The sequence below is a fragment of the Phocoena sinus genome, chromosome 2 (assembly GCF_008692025.1).
Source record: "Phocoena sinus isolate mPhoSin1 chromosome 2, mPhoSin1.pri, whole genome shotgun sequence".
Classification (NCBI taxonomy): domain Eukaryota; kingdom Metazoa; phylum Chordata; class Mammalia; order Artiodactyla; family Phocoenidae; genus Phocoena; species Phocoena sinus.
This window is the reverse complement of record NC_045764.1, coordinates 113,008,723-113,027,597: the sequence shown is the minus strand read 5'-3', so window position 1 is coordinate 113,027,597 and position 18,875 is coordinate 113,008,723. Positions and strand designations below refer to the sequence as shown.

General features: G+C 43.3%; 1 protein-coding gene across 1 annotated transcript in view; it reads left to right on the top strand.

Moving 5' to 3' along the window:
- Window positions 1-1,481: 1,481 nt before the first annotated feature.
- Window positions 1,482-18,875, top strand: part of EGLN3 (egl-9 family hypoxia inducible factor 3) — a 28,109-nt gene continuing 10,715 nt past the window's right edge. Inside the window, exon 1 of the mRNA XM_032624365.1 lies at window positions 1,482-2,162. Coding sequence (XP_032480256.1) covers window positions 1,806-2,162 — 357 coding nt within the window. The 5' untranslated portion in view covers window positions 1,482-1,805. The remainder of the gene's footprint in view (window positions 2,163-18,875) is intronic.

Here is an 18,875-nt window from a genome sequence, read left to right as displayed (position 1 = left end):
AGGAGCTGCTGTGGGAATTTAGATGGCAGCTCCTCGATGCTGACCAATCGAGCCGTTACCCCAGTTGGTGCACCTCCTGCCGCAAGGTCATACCAAGGGTGCCCACTATCGCCATCTCGGCAGAGGTCCTCTCCCCTGTATAACTAGGAGTTTCACCAAGTTTCCCATGGACCACTTCTTCAGGTTCTTACTTGATGACCATGCGCCTCTGTCTGCTTCTTTCCATCAGTAGCAGCAGCGTGCCTTTCCTGTTCCGCTCTTTGTTCTTGACCCAGACTTCACTCCATTTCTCCTTTCATATTTCTCCTCTCAGATGAAGAAAAGAGAGGGCTATGGGCAGGAGAATAAACATGTAAACGCTGTAGGGGATTGTGTACAAAATGATACCTGAAAAACCCGTACATTCTCCTTCTTCTTCTTCACAAATGTTAATTGTACTTTTATCTTTCACTCAGTTTATTTAAACTAAAACACAGAAACAGCTCACCCATTTTTTTGTTGCTCAACTTTATATAAGACCTAATGCATTGTAACTTACAACTTAATGTGAGAACTGTACATTCTTTTGTTCAACCTACATGAAGAGCCCAAGTGCAAACTGATGTAAAATTAAAAATGTAGAAATGGCTTTGCACGCAATTTACGAATCTTTTTCTCCGGAGTCTGTTCTCTGGTGTTCGGTAGGAAAGGGAATTAAAAAAGAATTCATTAAGCAATCAGCTTACCTTTGGATAAGTAAAAAGTCTTGTGGGACATACCTGTGTTAGCTGTTACATGAGAATGTGGTGAATTTTGAAGGCAGACCTTCAGAACATCATATTTTAGTAGGAAACTTGAAAGATAAGTGGATGAAAACATTCAGCAAAGAAAAAGCCAGTATTTTTAGGATTCAGTGAGATACGACCCAGTATCTCTTCATTGTACGCACCCCCCTTCATTGAGCTCATGGGGCCTTGAACATAGTAGGGGTCAGGGAGATGCTTGTTAATTTTATTTAAAATTGGATTCCTCCCAGTCTCTCAGTGTCTTTGCACCTCCCGACCTGGGTCAAACAGCAGAGGAAAGGGGAATAAGGTACCAGGTAAAGCTAAAACGAGATCATTGCTAAAATATTTGTTTGTTCCTGGGTTTATTATTTTATTCAAAAGCCTGGGAGGTGACCAGCCTAGAATGTGGCAGTAAACTGTGCTGTTAATCCATTTGCATTTTCGGAGTTGGGATCCAGGTTTTCAAGTTTGTTATGGGATTTTATGCAAAACAATATGCAAATCGATGGCATTCTAAAAATGCCGTCCGTTCTCCAGCCTCTCTCCTGGTCACAAACAAGGGAGGCTGGCGCCGGGCTCGCCGGGCTCCTTGGGCAAGGGGTAAACCCTGCGGGGTGACGGGCCTGGGGGGAAGGGCTATCCCGGAGGCGGTCCTGGGGCGGAGCCTGGGCGGGGCCCGTGACGCGCGGAGCCGGCCTGCTCAGGGGCTGGACCTCAGCCTCTCCCCGCCTGGGGCCGCCGCCGCGCCAGTGGTGGCTCCGCGTTTCCAAAAGGGGCCCTCCGACTCCTCGCTGGGCCAGTCCGGCGCTGAGTCGTGGAGCCCCGCACAACTCCCGCTGCTCCCTGAACGGGATCCCTGCTCCCCAGAGTTGCGAGCAACTTTCCCCTCTCCCTGGTGCCGCGGTGGCTCGGGGACCGTGGCCGCCGCAGGTAGCTGAACTCCGGGCCACTCTCCCTGCGCCTCGGCTGAGCGCGCTCGCAGGTCGCTCTCTCTCCGGGTGCACGCTGGGGGTCCCCGAGCTCGGCTCTTTGGGCGAGATGCCCCTAGGACATATCATGAGGCTGGATCTGGAGAAGATCGCCCTGGAGTACATCGTGCCCTGTCTGCACGAGGTCGGCTTCTGCTACCTGGACAACTTCCTGGGCGAGGTGGTGGGTGACTGTGTCCTGGAGCGAGTCAAGCAGCTGCACTGCAACGGGGCCCTGCGGGACGGCCAGCTGGCCGGGCCCCGCGCCGGCGTCTCCAAGCGGCACCTGCGGGGCGACCAGATCACGTGGATCGGGGGCAACGAGGAAGGCTGCGAGGCCATCAGCTTCCTCTTGTCCCTCATCGACAGGCTGGTCCTGTATTGCGGCAGCCGGCTGGGCAAATACTACGTCAAGGAAAGGTCCAAGGTAGGACGCGCGCGGGTGCCCGGCCGCTGCTGCAGCCCGCGGGGACTGGGGACGCTCGTAGTCCGTGGTCTGTCGCCTTGGCAGGGCTGCAAGCCAACTTTAGTTTTTAACCAAGAAGCAAGAAGTCCGCCTGGTTCCCCCTACACCTCCCACTCCCCCGCCCCACGTTGGGACAGGTTATTAGAAACATTATGTATGGTCCGAGACACGAGAACTCATGATCTTAAATGTCTACTTTCAAGTCACCTAATATTGCCCGTCAGCCCTTCATTGTGTTCAGAGGGGATTCCAGCGAAAGCACTTTTAGTGAATTCTAGAGACAGTGTGGTTTCACAGTGTGGCATTTGGCTTGTGGAGTTTGGCAGGTGTGGGAAGAGTTTGACCTGTGAAGGAGTAAGGCTCATCACCATCACTTTCTAGTGCTGCCCTTGGCTTTCTGCGCCCAGGACATTATTTGATCATAATGAGTTGAAAATTCTCTCCTGGTGCTGAGCCCCAGCCCCCTTTCCTAACTATCAATTGCTGGGGAAATCCACTGAGAACAACCAGTTAAGTGATCAGAAGAGGGTAGTCAAGAACCTCTGGAAAGAAACCATGTTTTTGTTCAGATGGCCAGCAGTCACTCCCTGGGTGGTAATTTTTCTTGGAAACATTTACAGGTAGATTGGCAGAAATATGGGAACGTGGAGTACCACGATGTTTGTGCGTGTACGTACGTTGGGGTAGTCGAGCTACTCAGTATTTTCTACAAATGATAATCCAGCACGTTTTTCAGGGCAGTTCTGAGAGTGATTTTGTACCTCTTTTATTGTGGACTGGTCAAGGGGCACTCAGAACTGTAGACAAGTTTTACTTTAACACAGTGAGGCAAAACATACTAGCGTGAGAAGGAAGGTGAACATTCACCTATGTACTACTCTGTCACACTGTATGTAGTATTCCTCAATTTGTGATAAAACATACCATCGTTGTCTCATTTGTCCCATAAACTAAGAGGAATACTTTTAATAAAGGGCAAGTGGTAAAGACTGGAAGTGTATAGAAATGAAGGGGTTGGATTGGGCGAGTGGAATAGAGAAGAGATTGCTGTATACCTTTCAAGCCAGGAGGACATGGTTAGAATATCTGAAAGCACTGTTTTTAATAGAGTGCAAATAAAGTAAATCTTAGAAGGAAATGCTGCTTCCTAAATTTTACTGTGATTAGGGGAAAATTCAGTTAGCCGGACTCTGTAGAAGATTGATGGTAAAGTGTTTCTTTACTCTTGTTGCATCATTTTGGTGTTGGAGTAGAAAGCCATTTGTCTTGATTAGTTTTGTTTTTGCACTTGTTTTGTAAATGACCGTGCCTTTGGGGTGGTGTCAGGAGGGGACTAGCTATCCTCAGTGTTGAAGAGGTGTGCATAGCTTCAACCTAGAACAGCAGGTGGCCTCTTACCAGTTTTTTAGAGTTTCTTTTAAATTTTGGTGGTAGGAAATTCACCCCTAGCATTCTAGGAACAGAATTTGCTCTGAGGGAGGGAGATCAGAATTCATTGACAGAGGTCACTAACATATTTGAAAGTTAAGTTTTTTTGGTTTTTGTTCTTATTTTAGCTTTGACTTAATGGACAATGGTAGGGTTTTAAGCTAGAATTTAACTCCACAAATTGAATGAAAAACACTGTGTACGTCTGGGTAAGGAAAACTAAAAGATCTCTAGATATGATTTTTCAGTTATGGATTATCATCTGGGTAGAACAAATAACTTTTCAGTTAACCCTTTCAGAAGGTGACTGTGAATTGAAAAGAGAAAATTCATCTTTTGTCCACTGAAGGGACATCTGCCTGTACCTTGATTTCCAGCTTTCCTTTAGCGGTTTGGCTCAAAGTTCTTTATTTCTGCCCTTTAGAAAAACCACCTCTAAATTGGGATATTCCTTGGCCAGCTAAACCCAAATGTAAACCAGGCTTGAGCAAACAATTATTATATGTACTCAAAAAAAAGTTTGGTTTGTTTGTATAAAGAAGTTTCCTTAGTAATGTCTTGTAGCCCTGGATCTCTTACTTGAAGTTCATTATTAAAGCATTGTAGAAACACATTCCATTTCTTATATGATTTATATTAGTTCCACCTTAATTTAACCTTATTTACTTCTCTTCCCTCAACTGAATGCCTTACTCTGTGCTGTTTCCCAGAGTAGTGATACAGACCCAGTTTCCTGCTCCATCCTCGAAGCAGGTATTCAGTAAAAACTAAATTATTAAAAGGTAGAATTTGTACATTTATTTTAAACATTTATTTGTAACTTTTTATTATGGAAACTTTCAAACATATATAAATGTAGAGGCTAGTATAATGAACTCCTATCACCCATTTTCAACAATTGCCAATATATACATTTACATATTTTCGACCAGTTTTTTTTAGGTACTTTACATTTCTTGGTGTTATGCTTGTTAATCCTAATGAAATACTTTTTTTCCCTGAACTTTTAAAGGTCATTGAAGAAGGTCATAATGCTCTTTATCTCAATGAAACAATTGCAGAGGCATTGGAAATAGAATAGGAATATAGTGGACCTAAAATTGAAATTGTGGAAGGGTATGGAAAGAAAGATTAAAGTGTTCCCCTCCCTGCCACAAAAGGTGTTAACTGATCAGAATTTATCTACCTCCGCTTTGTTGGAGAAAAATCCAAGGGTGCTGAGGACTCTGGGGCAGATGTTTCTGTGATATACAGCAGTATGGTGCCCCCTAACTTCAAGCACAATCATTGCTTTCAGGCTATGAAAAGATTTCTTATCTGTTACTCCCTATTGGAGAACTTAGATCATATCCAAGATAAATATTGGCCCTAATTTGCTCCTTTTGCTTTGGCTGCCTACATCTTGGACATGGCTGTTTTCCAGAGAATGTATAATTTATAGAACCCAGAGTGCCTCTGCTTGCAGCAGAAGTTAGTAACTCTAATAATAATAACTACCTTTTAATGAGCCGTTGGCTCCGCCTGGTACTGTGCTAAGCACTTTTCAGACACTGTCTGACAGTCTTCAGAACCATAATCTTCGGCAAATTGAGTGATTAAATCATTTGTCCAAGGACACGAAGTCAGCAGTAAATGCAGTTTGTCACAGGGGTTAGGGTCTTGGACTTGGGGTGACTAACCTTGTGGCCACAGGTTAAGTTGCACAGTTTTCACCAAAGGTGAAATGAGAGAGAATACCTTAAAGCTTTGGCTGGGGAAGGAGCATGAAATAAGACAGTGTACATAAAATTCTTAGCAGAATTTTGAGCCTTCGTAAATGTTCTAAGGGGAGATTTGGGAGTCTAACCCAGGTCTGTCTGAGCCCAGAGTTTGTGTTGTTGACTCTTAGGCTCCTACTTACCCTCCTTTCCTTCCCTGGGCAAATGTTCACTCAGCATGGGGTACCATGCAGGGGTGGGGATACAAAGGTGGACAGGCATCGGCCCTGCCCCCTAGAGCTTACATTCACGTGTACTTTTGAACTGTAGGATCCTCTAACGCACACTTGATTATTCTCAAGCTTAAAAAAGAAAAAAGACAAAACCCGAACATTGAAGTGGGTCAGTTAAGTACATTTGAAGAAGAGAATGGAATGCTGTGCTAATGTTTTCCTACTGTTATTTGCAGGAAAAGCATTTGTTAACCAGCTTGGTTGTTAGGATCCCCAACTGGAGTAGCTGTGGATGATTGGGTTATGGGGGTTGTATTATGAATCAACAGGTCAGTCCTGCCCTGGAAACTGTACAGAGAAATGATGAAACAGCAGTACGTTGTAGATAACAGAAAATACGTTACAAACGGTGGATTTGTTCCTTTGCTGCTAGAACAAGGACAGTTTTGGCCCTTCCTTCTCCTGTGATATCAGGAATATTCATGACTCGATGGAGCTTAGCATGGTTGTGAACTACTTTAGACAAACCTGGGGTAATGAATTTCAAAGATCAGGATCTCTCTCAGGACCCAAGTGCAGGAAATGCAAGTGGGGTTCACAGAAGCCTGAAGCCATGAACCAGGAACTAGAAAGTCCTTAACGTCCAGGAGAGCCGGTGTGTTAGTTCTTTTCTCTGGTGCTCTATGGCCCCCATCTTTGCTTCTCTGCTTGTACTCTTTATTTCTAGCCCTCTCTACCTTCTGTCCAGCTTTTGAGCGCACAGCTCAAGATGGCTACCCCACAGTGGCCATCTCAGCCTCAGTCTGAGTTCAACAGAGACTTGACTAACATTCTAGAATCCCTGTTTTCATTCCCCCCTGAGAGAGGACCTGTCAACCTTGGGTAGGGATGGTTTGGGAGGGCATGTGGAATCATACATCACAAATACAGTTGCCAGGGCCCATGAGAGGTGCAGTTCTTAGAGCATGGGGTTCGGGGACTAGGCATCATACATGGTGTCTCTGCAATTAAAGTCTTAAAAATTTATCTGTGAATAAGGTATTTTAGGGCTTCCCTGGTGGCGCAGTGGTTAAGAATCCGCCTGCCAATGCAGGCGACACGGGTTCGAGCTCTGGTCCGGGAAGATCCCACATGACGCGTAGCAACTAAGCCCACGCGCCGCATCTACTGAAGCCCGCGCGCTCTAGAGCCTGTGCTCTGCAACAAGAGAAGCCACCGTAATGAGAAGCCTGCGCACCGCGACAAAGCATAGCCCCCGCTCGCTGCAACTAGAGAAAGCCCGCGCACAGCAATGAAGACCCAGCGCAGCCAAAAATAAATTAATTAATTAAAAAAAAATAAGGTGTTTTAGGGGGAGGAGGCACTGAGTTTGAAGCACTGGAACATCTTTCTATAAGGATGTGAGAATTCTTAATAAAAGGTTTTGTATTTTAGCTCTTGGAGGAAGGAAATGATTTACAGAATACAGCCTCAGTGACAGTGAAGCAAGTTTCTCCATAGGGTGAGTTTTCATAGTGTTCTTTGTCTATTTTGTTGAATGACACTTGGGAACAAAGAAAAGAAGGTGCGTATGTGTGTTTCCTTTATAATTTCTTTTGTTCAATTTTGGGCCACTGGCCACTCCACCACGACCTTGTCTGCTTGCAGTGAAGCGGGAAATCGGGGGTATCAATTTAATTTGTTCATTCACAAATCATTAAATGCCTTGCACTGCGGTAGATCTGTACATGGATGGGAGAAAGGAGGTGGAAAGGGGTGATAAAAGCACCTAAAGAAGTAAGCTGAAAGTTGGGTGGCGTGAAATGGTTGTCACCAACTCTGTTTTCTCTTTTTCTGGTTAAACAGACCAGGTTTACACTGATAAGTCATTTTTGTTTCTCTTCTTTGGGCTTTGTCCAATTTCTCTGTTCACTTAACATGAAGTGACTAAAATAAGTGACCAAAACTATTAGGACTTTAATAATAAAGGTTTTGGGAGCTAGGGAGGTATCAGAAATTACATTTGTCCAGTTCCTCAATCATTCAGCAATCAGGTGGTTTTTGTATTTGGAGAAATGAGGTCTTGCATAGGGCCTTGAGGAGAGATTGGAGTAGGTCTTGGGCTTGAGCAAAGTGCTTTAATAGAGAAGGGGCTACCTTGGTTGGGGTTGCTTCATAAGTCAGGTGGACTGGGAGACACAGTCGGTAGGTTAAGTCAGCTGCATCAGTGTCTTATTTGGGAATTTTTTTTTTTAAGGAAAAGAGAAAAGTTGCTCTACTTTATTAACTACTTTAAGCTAAAGAAAACTAGGGCTAGGATGTATGTAGCTTCTTAAAATCAATCATGGTCTTTAATTTACCAGGAATATCTTACAACAGTTGCTTATCTCATTTGTCCATCTGGCTCTTTTTTTGAAGAAATTAGAATATGTTCACCGTTTTCAGAATTATTTATGTGGAAAATAGGTGTTAAAATTCAGATGGCCAGTGGTTTATAATTTTTAAATATAATTCTGACTTAAAATTGATTAGCACCCATCCTTAGGTGGGAATTAAGTAGCCAATCTGTGCATTCGACTTGTGGGTATCATGAATTATTTCCCTTTCCGACCTTACTCAGCTCAAGCAAAATTTGTAAATTCTTCCCTGATTCCCAACTCTGGCTAGAAAATTTTCAGATTTTACAAATAACAAGCAGTCTTGGAGTTGCATGTTACAACTCTGTACTGAAAATGCACCGTGTCTGGGAGACTTCTCTGATGAGCTTAAAACTGGGGGTGGAGTTTAACCCATGATAGGCAGGGCGCATCTGAGAAGCATCCTAGCACTTGAGGATAAAGTTCAGAGGGCATCTCGCCTTTGGACCATGTTTGCTCAGTTTGGCAAGACCTCTGATTTTGACTCACCTTTGTGGCCTCCAGTAAATTAAATGACAGTTTGACCCATGTCTACTGAACACCAAGGAGCAGCTTGCAGGTTAGCACTACGGAGAAGGTTATTAACTCTTCGTTAATTATTATAGCTACAGACTTGATAATTCCTTTGTAGCAGCACTTTGTAGCTGTTAACTAATATTGCTCTAAGAAATGAGTGTCATTTTTCTCCAGTGTTAGTCAAATGCCCATGTTCTGACAGTAATGATAGTTCAGATGTATTCTGCTGGGCAACTGCCAGGGGTGCCCAGTGGGTAGCTGAATCCAGAGACACTGGAATAGTAAATTTGACAGACAAATCATTTTATGATGCCAGCCCAAGGAATTTGGCTTTGGCAGATTGCCAGGAGCCGTTGCTTTGGCTCAGATTCAGAACTATGTGTCTGTTTGCCAGGCAAGATTAGTTAGCTTGGTTCTTTATACATAGAAATTTGTACCCTGTTTCCCTCGATTATTTCAATCTTAAACCAATATGGCTCTTACCTTAATTTTGTATCTTCTTTTGATATTGATTTATAGGTGAGTCCCTATTCTTGTTTTTGGTGAGCTGGTAGTGACTGAGTGTCATATTTTTTACCCCCTGCCTCTGCCCAGTCCCAGCCTTACAGACCAGACCCATGGGTTTGCAGCTGTGTAATACAGGCTTTCACATCTTGTGTTGGTTTCATTTGGTTCCTACTTACTGAGTGTCCTCCATGTTCAGTACAATGTTAATACCTCCTTAAATCAAACCAATTTTATTTTTATACATTTTTTTTTTTTTTTTTTGCGGTACGCGGGCCTCTCACTGTTGTGGCCTCTCCCGTTGGGGAGCACAGGCTCCGGACGTGCAGGCTCAGCGGCCATGGCTCACGGGCCCAGCCGCTCCGCGGCATGTGGGATCTTCCCGGACCGGGGCACGAACCCGTGTCCCCTGCATCGGCAGGCGGACTCTCAACCACTGCACCACCAGGGGAGCCCTTTATTGTTATACAATTTTTAAAGGTTACCTTCCATTTACAGTTACTACGAAATATTGGCTATATTCCCCGTGTTGTACAATATGTCCTTGAACCTGTCTTACACCCAGTAGTTTGTACCTCCTACTCCCCCACTCCCATTTTGGCCCTGCCTCCCTCCCCGCTGGTGACCACTAGTTTGTTCTCTGTATCTGTGAGTCTGCTTTTGTTTTGTTATATTTGTCCATTTGTTGTATTTTTTAGATTTCACATACAAGTGATTCATATGGTATTTGTCTTTTTCCATCTGACTTATCTCACTTAGCATAATGCCCTCCAAGTCCATGCATGTTACTGCAAATGGCAAAATTTCGTTCATTGTTATGGCCGAGTAGTATTCCGTTGTATATATACCACATCTTCTTTATCCATTCATCTGTGGATGGACAGTTGGGTTGCTTCCGTATATTGGCTGTTGTAAAGAATGCTGCTATGAACGTTGAGGTTCATGTATCTTTTCAAAGTAGTGTTTTCATTTTCTTTGGACATATACCCAGGAGTGGAATTGCTGGGTCATATGGTAGTTCTATTTTTAGTCAAACCAATTTTTCATTCTTTAGGAGATGCAATGATCACTGTTTCTCAAGTTCTGGAGTAAATGTACCTATCTCATATTAACTTTTATTTTTGTTTCAAAATGAAGCCAAAATAATATCACCATATAAAAATAATTCCAAAATACAGAGATTCAAAGAATATGATAGTAGTCTTGATTATTTGCCAGTGGGAAGAAGACAAATGGAAAAACACAATTCCAGGTGGCAATGACATCTAGTTTTGGTTCTCTTAGGGCAACTTGAAGTTGTTTTGAAGTATTCAGGATAATACTCTTCTTTCTGAACATTGCTTGGAAGTAAAGAGACGCTGTTTTAAACAGTCTGAACATTTGGGGGGAGCTTGCTCTGTGTTCTCCAGACAGATAGATCACAGATCCTGCCTGTGCCCCTCCCTCCACATCCCCTCCCAGTTCTCTAAGTCAAACCTGAGGGACTATTACTTAGAAATCTCAATACCCCCACACAAAGTTGGCAGTGAGTCTTTTTTTTTTTTTTTTTTGGATGGCTTCTTTCCTATTTATATTGTTTTGCAGTTTAATTTGATTGTTTGGAGTAGGTAAACAAAACCGTTTTAAACGTTGAAGGTTTATTCAGGAACGTGCAATATTATTGCTCAAAATCTGGCTATTTTGTGCTGTTTTGGCTTTTTGAGGGTTTTTTTTAGGCTCCCTGTGGAACCTCAAGTTTTGTCTTTTTTTAAAAAACTAAATTTTGTTTCTCTTTCACAGTAGAAATCCTTGAGGAGGGAAGTATTTTAAAGATACCTACTTTAATCAGAGATCACCTGCCCTGGGCTTCCCTGGTGGCGCAGTGGTTGAGAGTCCGCCTGCCGATGCAGGGGACACGGGTTCGTGCCCCGGTCTGGGAAGATCCCACATGCCGCGGAGCGGCTGGGCCCGAGAGCCATGACCGCTGAGCCTGCGCGTCTGGAGCCCGTGCTCCGCAACGGGAGAGGCCACAGCAGTAAGACGCCCGCGTACCGCAAAAAAAAAAAAAAATAAAAGAAAGAAATCACCTGCCCTTGGTGATCTTGTTCTCCTTGTGATCCATTTTAATGAGCTTTGCTGGTGTTAAGCAGTATAAAACCCAACGCTAATCAAGCAGTCTCCATGCTTAGAAAAACAAAAACAAAAACACACCCAACCGTGCTCTCTCCGCATTGTCCACCGTATATGCTGTGAATTTAGCGTGCCATTTAAGACCCTCCACGTCTGACCCCATCTGACCTTTCTACATTTAATCTCCCACTGACAGCCTTCCTTCCCTCCAGATCCCTGAAGTGCTAGAAACGGATTTGCCGGGCAAACCAAGCTTCCCCATTGTCTTCTCCTCAAAAATCCATCCTCCTGCCTTCTCTGTGAAGTTCCCTTCTGCTTCCTAGAACTCTGTGGGTGGCTCAACCCGGGCCACCCCAGTAGATTTATTTCTTTGCTGCTTACCCTGCCTGCCCCTCATGTACCTATAAATTCTTTGAAGGCAGAGACTATTAAGCTTGATATATATTTTTAGTGCCTCCAGTAGTCCTTTACTGTTGACTTAATTTCATCTTTAAAAGGAACTTCGATTTTAAGGATGTCAGGGTGTCAAAAAAATAGCTATAAATATATATATATATATTTTAGAAATTTCATGTAATGTCTGAAACATTTATATTAATGTATTTCCATGCAAATAACCTAAAGAAAGTTTAGTATTTGTTGGTTTTTTTTGTTTGTTTGGTTGGTTTTTTATACTGCAGGTTCTTATTAGTCATCAATTTCATACACATCAGTGTACACATGTCAATCCCAGTCTCCCAATTCAGCACACCACCATCCCCACCCCACCGCGGTTTCCCCCGCTTGGTGTCCATACATTTGTTCTCTACATCTGTGTCTCAACTTCCGCCCTGCAAATCGGTTCATCTGTACCATTTTTCTAGGTTCCACATACATGCGTTAATATACGATATTTGTTTTTCTCTTTCTGACTTACTTCACTCTGTATGATAGTGTCTAGATCCATCCACGTCTCAACAAATGACTCAATTTCGTTCCTTTTTATGGCTGAGTATATATGTACCACATTCCATTGTATATATGTACCACAACTTCTTTATCCATTCGTGCTATAAATATTTTGTTAGACCAAAAAAGAAAAAAGAGAAAGATTTTACAACTTCTTCCCTAATTTGATGCTAAAGGGTTTAACTATTTTATTACATTAACAGGCTGTGAGGGACCATCTCAAAGGAGGGACTTTGGCTTTGTAAGGTTTTTTTTTTTCTTAGTTCTGATACTCTATGCTTGGCCCTAGAAAGTACCAAGTCACATCAGATCCTGGTAGCTCATACTTAGAGGTCTGCCTCAGAGAAGCCCGGGACCACGAGGCTAGGACCCTAGCTTCTGGTCCTTGCTGAGACCCTGGCAGGCCGCATCTCAGGACCTTAATCTCCACTTCTTTAGGAACAAGGTCGATTTTTATTTCTGTATTTGAACTTAATTTGGTCAGTACCTTATTAGGCACTGGGGTGGACATTTTACATTTTATTGTGTCTCACTGTGATCTTTGGCAAGTCAGTTCTCTGAGCCTCACTGTCATCTATAACATGGGTCCAATAATATAAATCTACCTCCATATGATAAGGAATTCAATGAAAATTGAGACTATAATTTTATTGGAGAGGGCAAATAGGTGCTTTCAGTGCCTCTGCTTGGATTCCTGAAGAAGAGATCTGACTCCATCCACAGTCACACACCCCAGCGCTGACAGGACAGTAATCCTCAACCATGCTACAGAGTTGCACTTGGAATGTTTCCTGCCAGTTTCAGGAATCACGATGCAGAGGCTGTGCCAGAAACTGCCCTATAGGAATTCCTCTCGCTTCCTGCTCTACCCACCACCGCCTGTTCTCCAAGTTAACTAGTGCAGGTGACTGATTCTAATTCCCCTTGACCTTTTATTGTTTAGGGTGAGGCTTTGCACAAAGACTCTTGCTTTGCCACAGCAGCACCAGCAGCATCTGGGAACATGCTGTAAAGGCGTGTTCTTGAGCTTCTCCCCAAACCTAGTGAATCAGAAGCTCACAAGTACTCCAGGCAATTCTCATACAGGCTGAAGTTTGAGAACCACAGAATAAAATGAATATGAGGAGGCTAAATGGGGATGGTGCTCTATCTTCCTAGAGTTTCTCTATCAGTGAGAAAATCGGCGTTCGATCAGTTGATCAGATCTGAGCTTATTGATCGCTAAAACTAAAACATGCAAGTGTTTTTGTTTCATGTGGGAAATTTTTGAGAAAAACACATTAACGTGTTAAGTACACACACAATTTTTCTATTATTTTTTCCAATAAAAGTTAATTTTCCAGGGGCTTCCCTGCTGGCGCAGTGGTTGAGAGTCCGCCTGCCAATGCAGGGGACACGGGTTTGCGCCCCGGTCTAGGAAGATCCCACATGCCGCGGAGCGGCTGGGCCTGTGAGCCATGGCCGCTGAGCCTGCGCGTCCGGAGCCTGTGCTCCGCAACGGGAGAGGCCACAACAGTGAGAGGCCCGCGTACTGCAAAAAAAAAAGTTAATTTTCCAGAACCAGAATTGGAGTATAATTTGGAACTGATTCTCTCCGGTTGCGTTGAATGGAGGGGAACAATCTTTGTTAATATCTGTGCAGTATTGCTCCCCTGTATCCTACAGCCTGGCAAGGAGTGCAAGCTCAAGGCACCAGGGAGAACAAGAAATCATCGCGGTGATTTGGGGTGAGAACAAACTGGAAAAGAGCAGATGCTTCTGTCAGTATTGAGTATCTATTATGCGCTCACTGAACACCACACAGAGGCCTAGGGTTGTTTCTGACCCTCTAGGGTAAGATGGCTGAGGTGTGGGACTCTTTGGGGAAGGAAAGCTGAAAAACAAATCCAGCTTGACTGTAATCAAAGGTTTTACTAGGTAGAGATTGGAGAGTAGCTGGCACTTGCCTTTTCCTACTTCTGCATGGAGGGCTTTGATTGCCCAGTTAATATCGTTTGAGCCTCTATTTGATAAGCCATGATAATCATCTGAGAATCCTTTGTTGTGTTATCTTGAAGGAAGACAATTTCATTCGTGGTCACTCTGGAAATAATTGCACCTGTTTTCAGTGAACAACTTTTTCCTGATATTTTAGAAGCAGTGTTTAGCAGTGGGAAGACCATGCTTAGTTCTATAACGTCCCGTTAAGTCACTTTTTGTCTCTCCCAGTTTCCACGTTTGTAAAATGGGGCTTCTCTTCGAGCCCCATCTTGAAGGGACATAGGTACAATTATATTCACCATCGCTGCCCGCTAGACTCAGAGCCAGGCAACTCCTTTATTTCTAGCCCGCTTGCTGCTCCCCAAAGTATTTTATACATTTCTCTCAGAAGAGCCTTTTACTTTTCATGTGTCTGAGTGGTCCTCTAGATATCATCCCTCCTGTAAGCCATAGTGGGTCTGTATCCAACGTATTCTAATTCACTTGATATTAGAAAGTTCTGTACTCAGTGAATTCTAATTAATGTGGTAGTAGTGGAGTTAAGAGTCTCCTGTATAAGCTTTGCACCTGAGTAAGGAAAATTTGTCTCATCCCTGGGATTCCTTGGAGTTTACCAGGTGCCTTCCCAAGGGAAATACACTTTTGTATTTCCTTTAAAGTTTTTTCTTAATTGGTCATGTGCTTTCTGACTTTGAAAAAGTCTGAAAACCTTGGCTGGTGTTCACCTGAGCTAAAAGGAAAGGTCCTGGAGAGGCTGACTTCCTTCCACAGACCCCGAGGTAAGGGGAAGAGCAGCCTGGGGAGAAGACTGATCGCTGACCAACTGCATCCCAGTCAGATATGGGGCTACAGAGCTTAGAGTTGGCTTGAGTTTGTCCTGCAGTGGGAATAACCAATCCAAGGCAACTTGGACAACTTGTGTTTCACTGCAGGACTGAGTCAGTTTCCTTTGCTCTCGTCTTTTGTTGAAATACAACCCCACCTGCACCCTACCCCCTAGCCCCTTGACTGCCCTGGAGCTTTTAGTTCACAGACTCAACACCAAGGACACTCTATTTTTCTTTCTTTCTTTTTGCACTTTGTGATTTTCTATCATTATGGCAAGGGTGATAGGTGAGGGTGAGAAGAAGTCAAATACTTCAAGAAGAACCGAAGATCTTAGTTCTCTCAAAAAAGAGGTGAACCGGTTAATGTTAGACAAAGGATAAGCTGCACCGGTAAAGCGTGAGCTCACTGTCTGCAGCAAGACTAACTGGCTTTGAAAAGCCCGGTTACCTAAACTCCTCGTGCCTCGGTTTCCTCATTTGTAAAATGGAGATAATAATGGTTCCTGCCTCATGGAGCTGTTATGAATATTGAATGAGGTAATATTTGGGAGGCACGTAGAACAGTGTCAGGCATGTACACATGTTTGTTCAGTAAATAAATGTGCCTCCCGAGTTTCATGAGTTCTAGTTCTGACTTGCTGTGTGTCATTCCTTTCATTCAGCAGATATATTTTTCTAAGTTCTGAAATCCAAATGTGAACATAAGATCTGGTTTCCTAGAAAGTTCTTTAACTTTTTCTTTTTCCAACATAGTTACCTTGTCCCACGTTAAGACTCCTCAGAGCCACTGGGAATTGCAAGTAAAGTGTTTCCTGGTTTCTCTTAAGAACGTTGCTTCAAGGCATTTTTCTTGACATGTTTTGATTGGTAACTATATATTTTTGTATATTACTCAATAAAATCTTGTCTTACCAACTGTATTTAAGTTATCATGGCTTCCCTCAAGTATTTTAGGATTCATTCCAGATGAGAATTTAAAGCCGACCATATTTAATTCTCTGACAATCCTGTGGTCACAGACATTCTTTTTTTCTATTCGGCTCAAGCCTTTAGAGAGCTACATGTAAAGTTTTATTTACTGATAAGTCTGTTTCTCACATCAAAGGAAGTTAAACGTCCCTACCCCCATATTGCCTTAAGGATTACTCTTGAATTTGTTTTTCTATAGGAATAAGGTAACTTCTAGGTCAATATGATAACTTCCAGGTTAATGTCTTCTACCGAAGACTTGTGAGCAGGGTGACTCAGGGCAGGTGACCGCTGCTCACCTTCCCCTTAACCCGGAAATTAAATGAGAGAATATGTGTAAATTGCCACCCTGAAATGCTCCCTGGCTTCATGGGTCTTCCGGAAATGGCAGTTGTTAACGATTTGGGGAAAGGCAGCCGGAATGGATACGGTTAAATGCCTGTGTTAATGTCCTCAACCCAGGGCCTGGCTGACTTTTGCGGATTTCATAATTGCAAGGAAGCCCTTACTGAGTACATTTCTCTGGTGACTGGGGTAGTGATGGGGGAGGGCTTTCCCGTGTCGGTTCCCTCCGCAGGCTGCCGGGCTGTGTGCTCGGGTGTGGGCTGGCTGCCACCCTCACGCAGCGCACGTAGCCCTGTCACTCAGCCGTCACCCCGCTGGCCGGGAGCCAGGCCTCTGCGGGAAGGGCCGCCTTCCCAAACCCAAACAGCCTGTATTGCTGTGTCGATGTTCCGGGGCCTGTTTACTGTGCTTAATTGCAGGACGCTGCTTGAATCCCCTCCAAGGAGAGGAATTAAGCAGAATTCGAACAGGAGTGACAATAGTCTCTTAAATTCCTGGCCTCTGAGAGTTTCAGTGGCTTCTGGGGAAGGGTGATTCATTCAAGTTCGGGGTGATTTACTCAGGCTCATGCACGAAGTACAGGATCTCCTGAAATAGAATCTTGATCTCGTTCAGTTAGACCTTACAAGCCCGTGAATCCTTTGTGACCTTATGCGTGTGTGTGTGTGTGTGTGTGTGTGTGTGTGTGTGTGTGTGTGTGCGCATCTATGCATATTTCTGAGAGTGGGTGTGGGAGCCCAGCTCTTTAATGTAAGAATCTCAAGGAGCTAAGAGAACTGAGTAGAAGGTTTCAGAGTCTTGATAGTTGTTGATAGTTGGTTGAATGATCCCAAAGTTAGGATCAAGTTCATAGTAAAGAGGGGCATTGATAAAAAAGGTCTCCCCGAGGACAGGTTTTCAGGTGAATATGGTAAATTCACCTGAATCCCTTCTAGGCAGGATGCTCTTGCCTGGTCAGGAGGAACAGCAGGCCTACTTCACCAGAGCAACTGAGAGTGGCTTATATCAATAACTTCTGATTTTTCATTTTCAGAATTACTGAAGCTCCTGCATTTCAGCAAAGTTCAGGTATGGGGGCATAATGTTTATTGCTCTAAATTGGAGGTGAGGTTATATGTAGCAGAGTTCTGGGTACGTGGGTTCAGGGAGAGGAATTTTTAGTGTGGATTTAGGGCACACGAGGAAGGCAGAAGTTCCCAGGATAGAAACAGAATAGTAGAAGACATTTTAGTGAAAAACTTGGGGTTCGTTTTCAAGATTACTTACCTGATGGATATTAACTGTCTGATGTTCTGAATCTTCTGAATTGTGTGGTCAGTTGCTGAAACTTTGGGAAGGGGAACACGGTAGCTGGACACAGCTCTTGCTATTGCCCACCAAAAGCATATTTCCCATTTCTCCCTCATTTTGTTACATCAGTCTTTAACTAGGGCACTAGGAGGAAGGAACTAGCTAGGCTTGCTCTTAACTAACAAGACAGATAACAAGCAAGATGCCAAGATAACTAGTGACAGTTTGCACACTTGTTTCCTTAAAGTGCCTACATTATCTCCAGCTAATTTCTTTTTGCCAATCTAGATGACGTGAGAATGAATATAAAGACTGTAAAGCACTTTTTCTGCTTATGAGCTGTCATAAGCAGAGAGCTTGCTTATGACAAGCTCTCATCACACTGAGAGCTTGCTTTTTTCTAAGAGGCTGGCCGCAAGGTGAACTCTTGTTTAGTGACATTTTCTTGAAACTGTTGAAGAAAGCTTTGCATAGTTGCAACTATGTTGTAAAGATGCGTTGTAAATATTGTAGGAATTTAAGTGATTTAGGTAATATATATATATATATTTTAATTTTTATTGAAATATAGTTGATTTACAATATTATGTTAGTTTCAGGTGTACAGCAAAGTGATTCCCTTACACACACACACACACACACACACACACACACACACATTCTTTTTTAGATTCTTTTCCATTATAGGTTCTTACAAGATATTGAGTAGAGTTCCCTGTGCTATGCAGTGCGTGCTTGTTGGTTATCTATTTTATATATAGTCGTGTGTATATTTTAATCCTAAACTCCTAATTTATCCCACACCCCTTCCCCTTTGGTAACCATAAGTTTGTTTTCTATGTCTATGAGTCTATCTCTGTTTGGTAAATAAGTTCATTTGTATCATTTTTTAAGATTCCACATGTAAGTGATATCATATGATTTTTGTCCGATTTAGGTAATATAAACTGGACCCATTTCTGACCAGAAAACTTCAGCTTTTACATTTGCTTAGCTGTTTTTCCAAGCTAAACAAAGTGCATGGCCTTGTGTATTTCTTCTCAAGTCTTTACACATCTAATACTCTATGTGGTTAGTGTCTTATGGTAAAGAGAGGAGGGATCCTGGGCCCCCATTGCCATATCCAGAGTGGACATGGGGGAAGGACTTGAGGGGAGAGAGGTTTGGCAGAGGCCTGTGCAATGTGGATGGCACTGAAGGATGAAGGATACATCTGAGCCTGGTAAAGAGAAATGGGGAAGGTGCCTCCTTGTAGCTCAGGAAGTAACACAGAGTAGCTTGATCTCTTAGGAGAGCCTCAGACATTGATCTCAAAATCCAGCCTGATATGTTTTTTTGTGGCCCTGATTTAACAATCGGGATAAAAAATATACAGGAGAGTTTACATACAAATCCGGTTCAGTTCCCTGCTACTGTCCTAAAATCTGAAGAT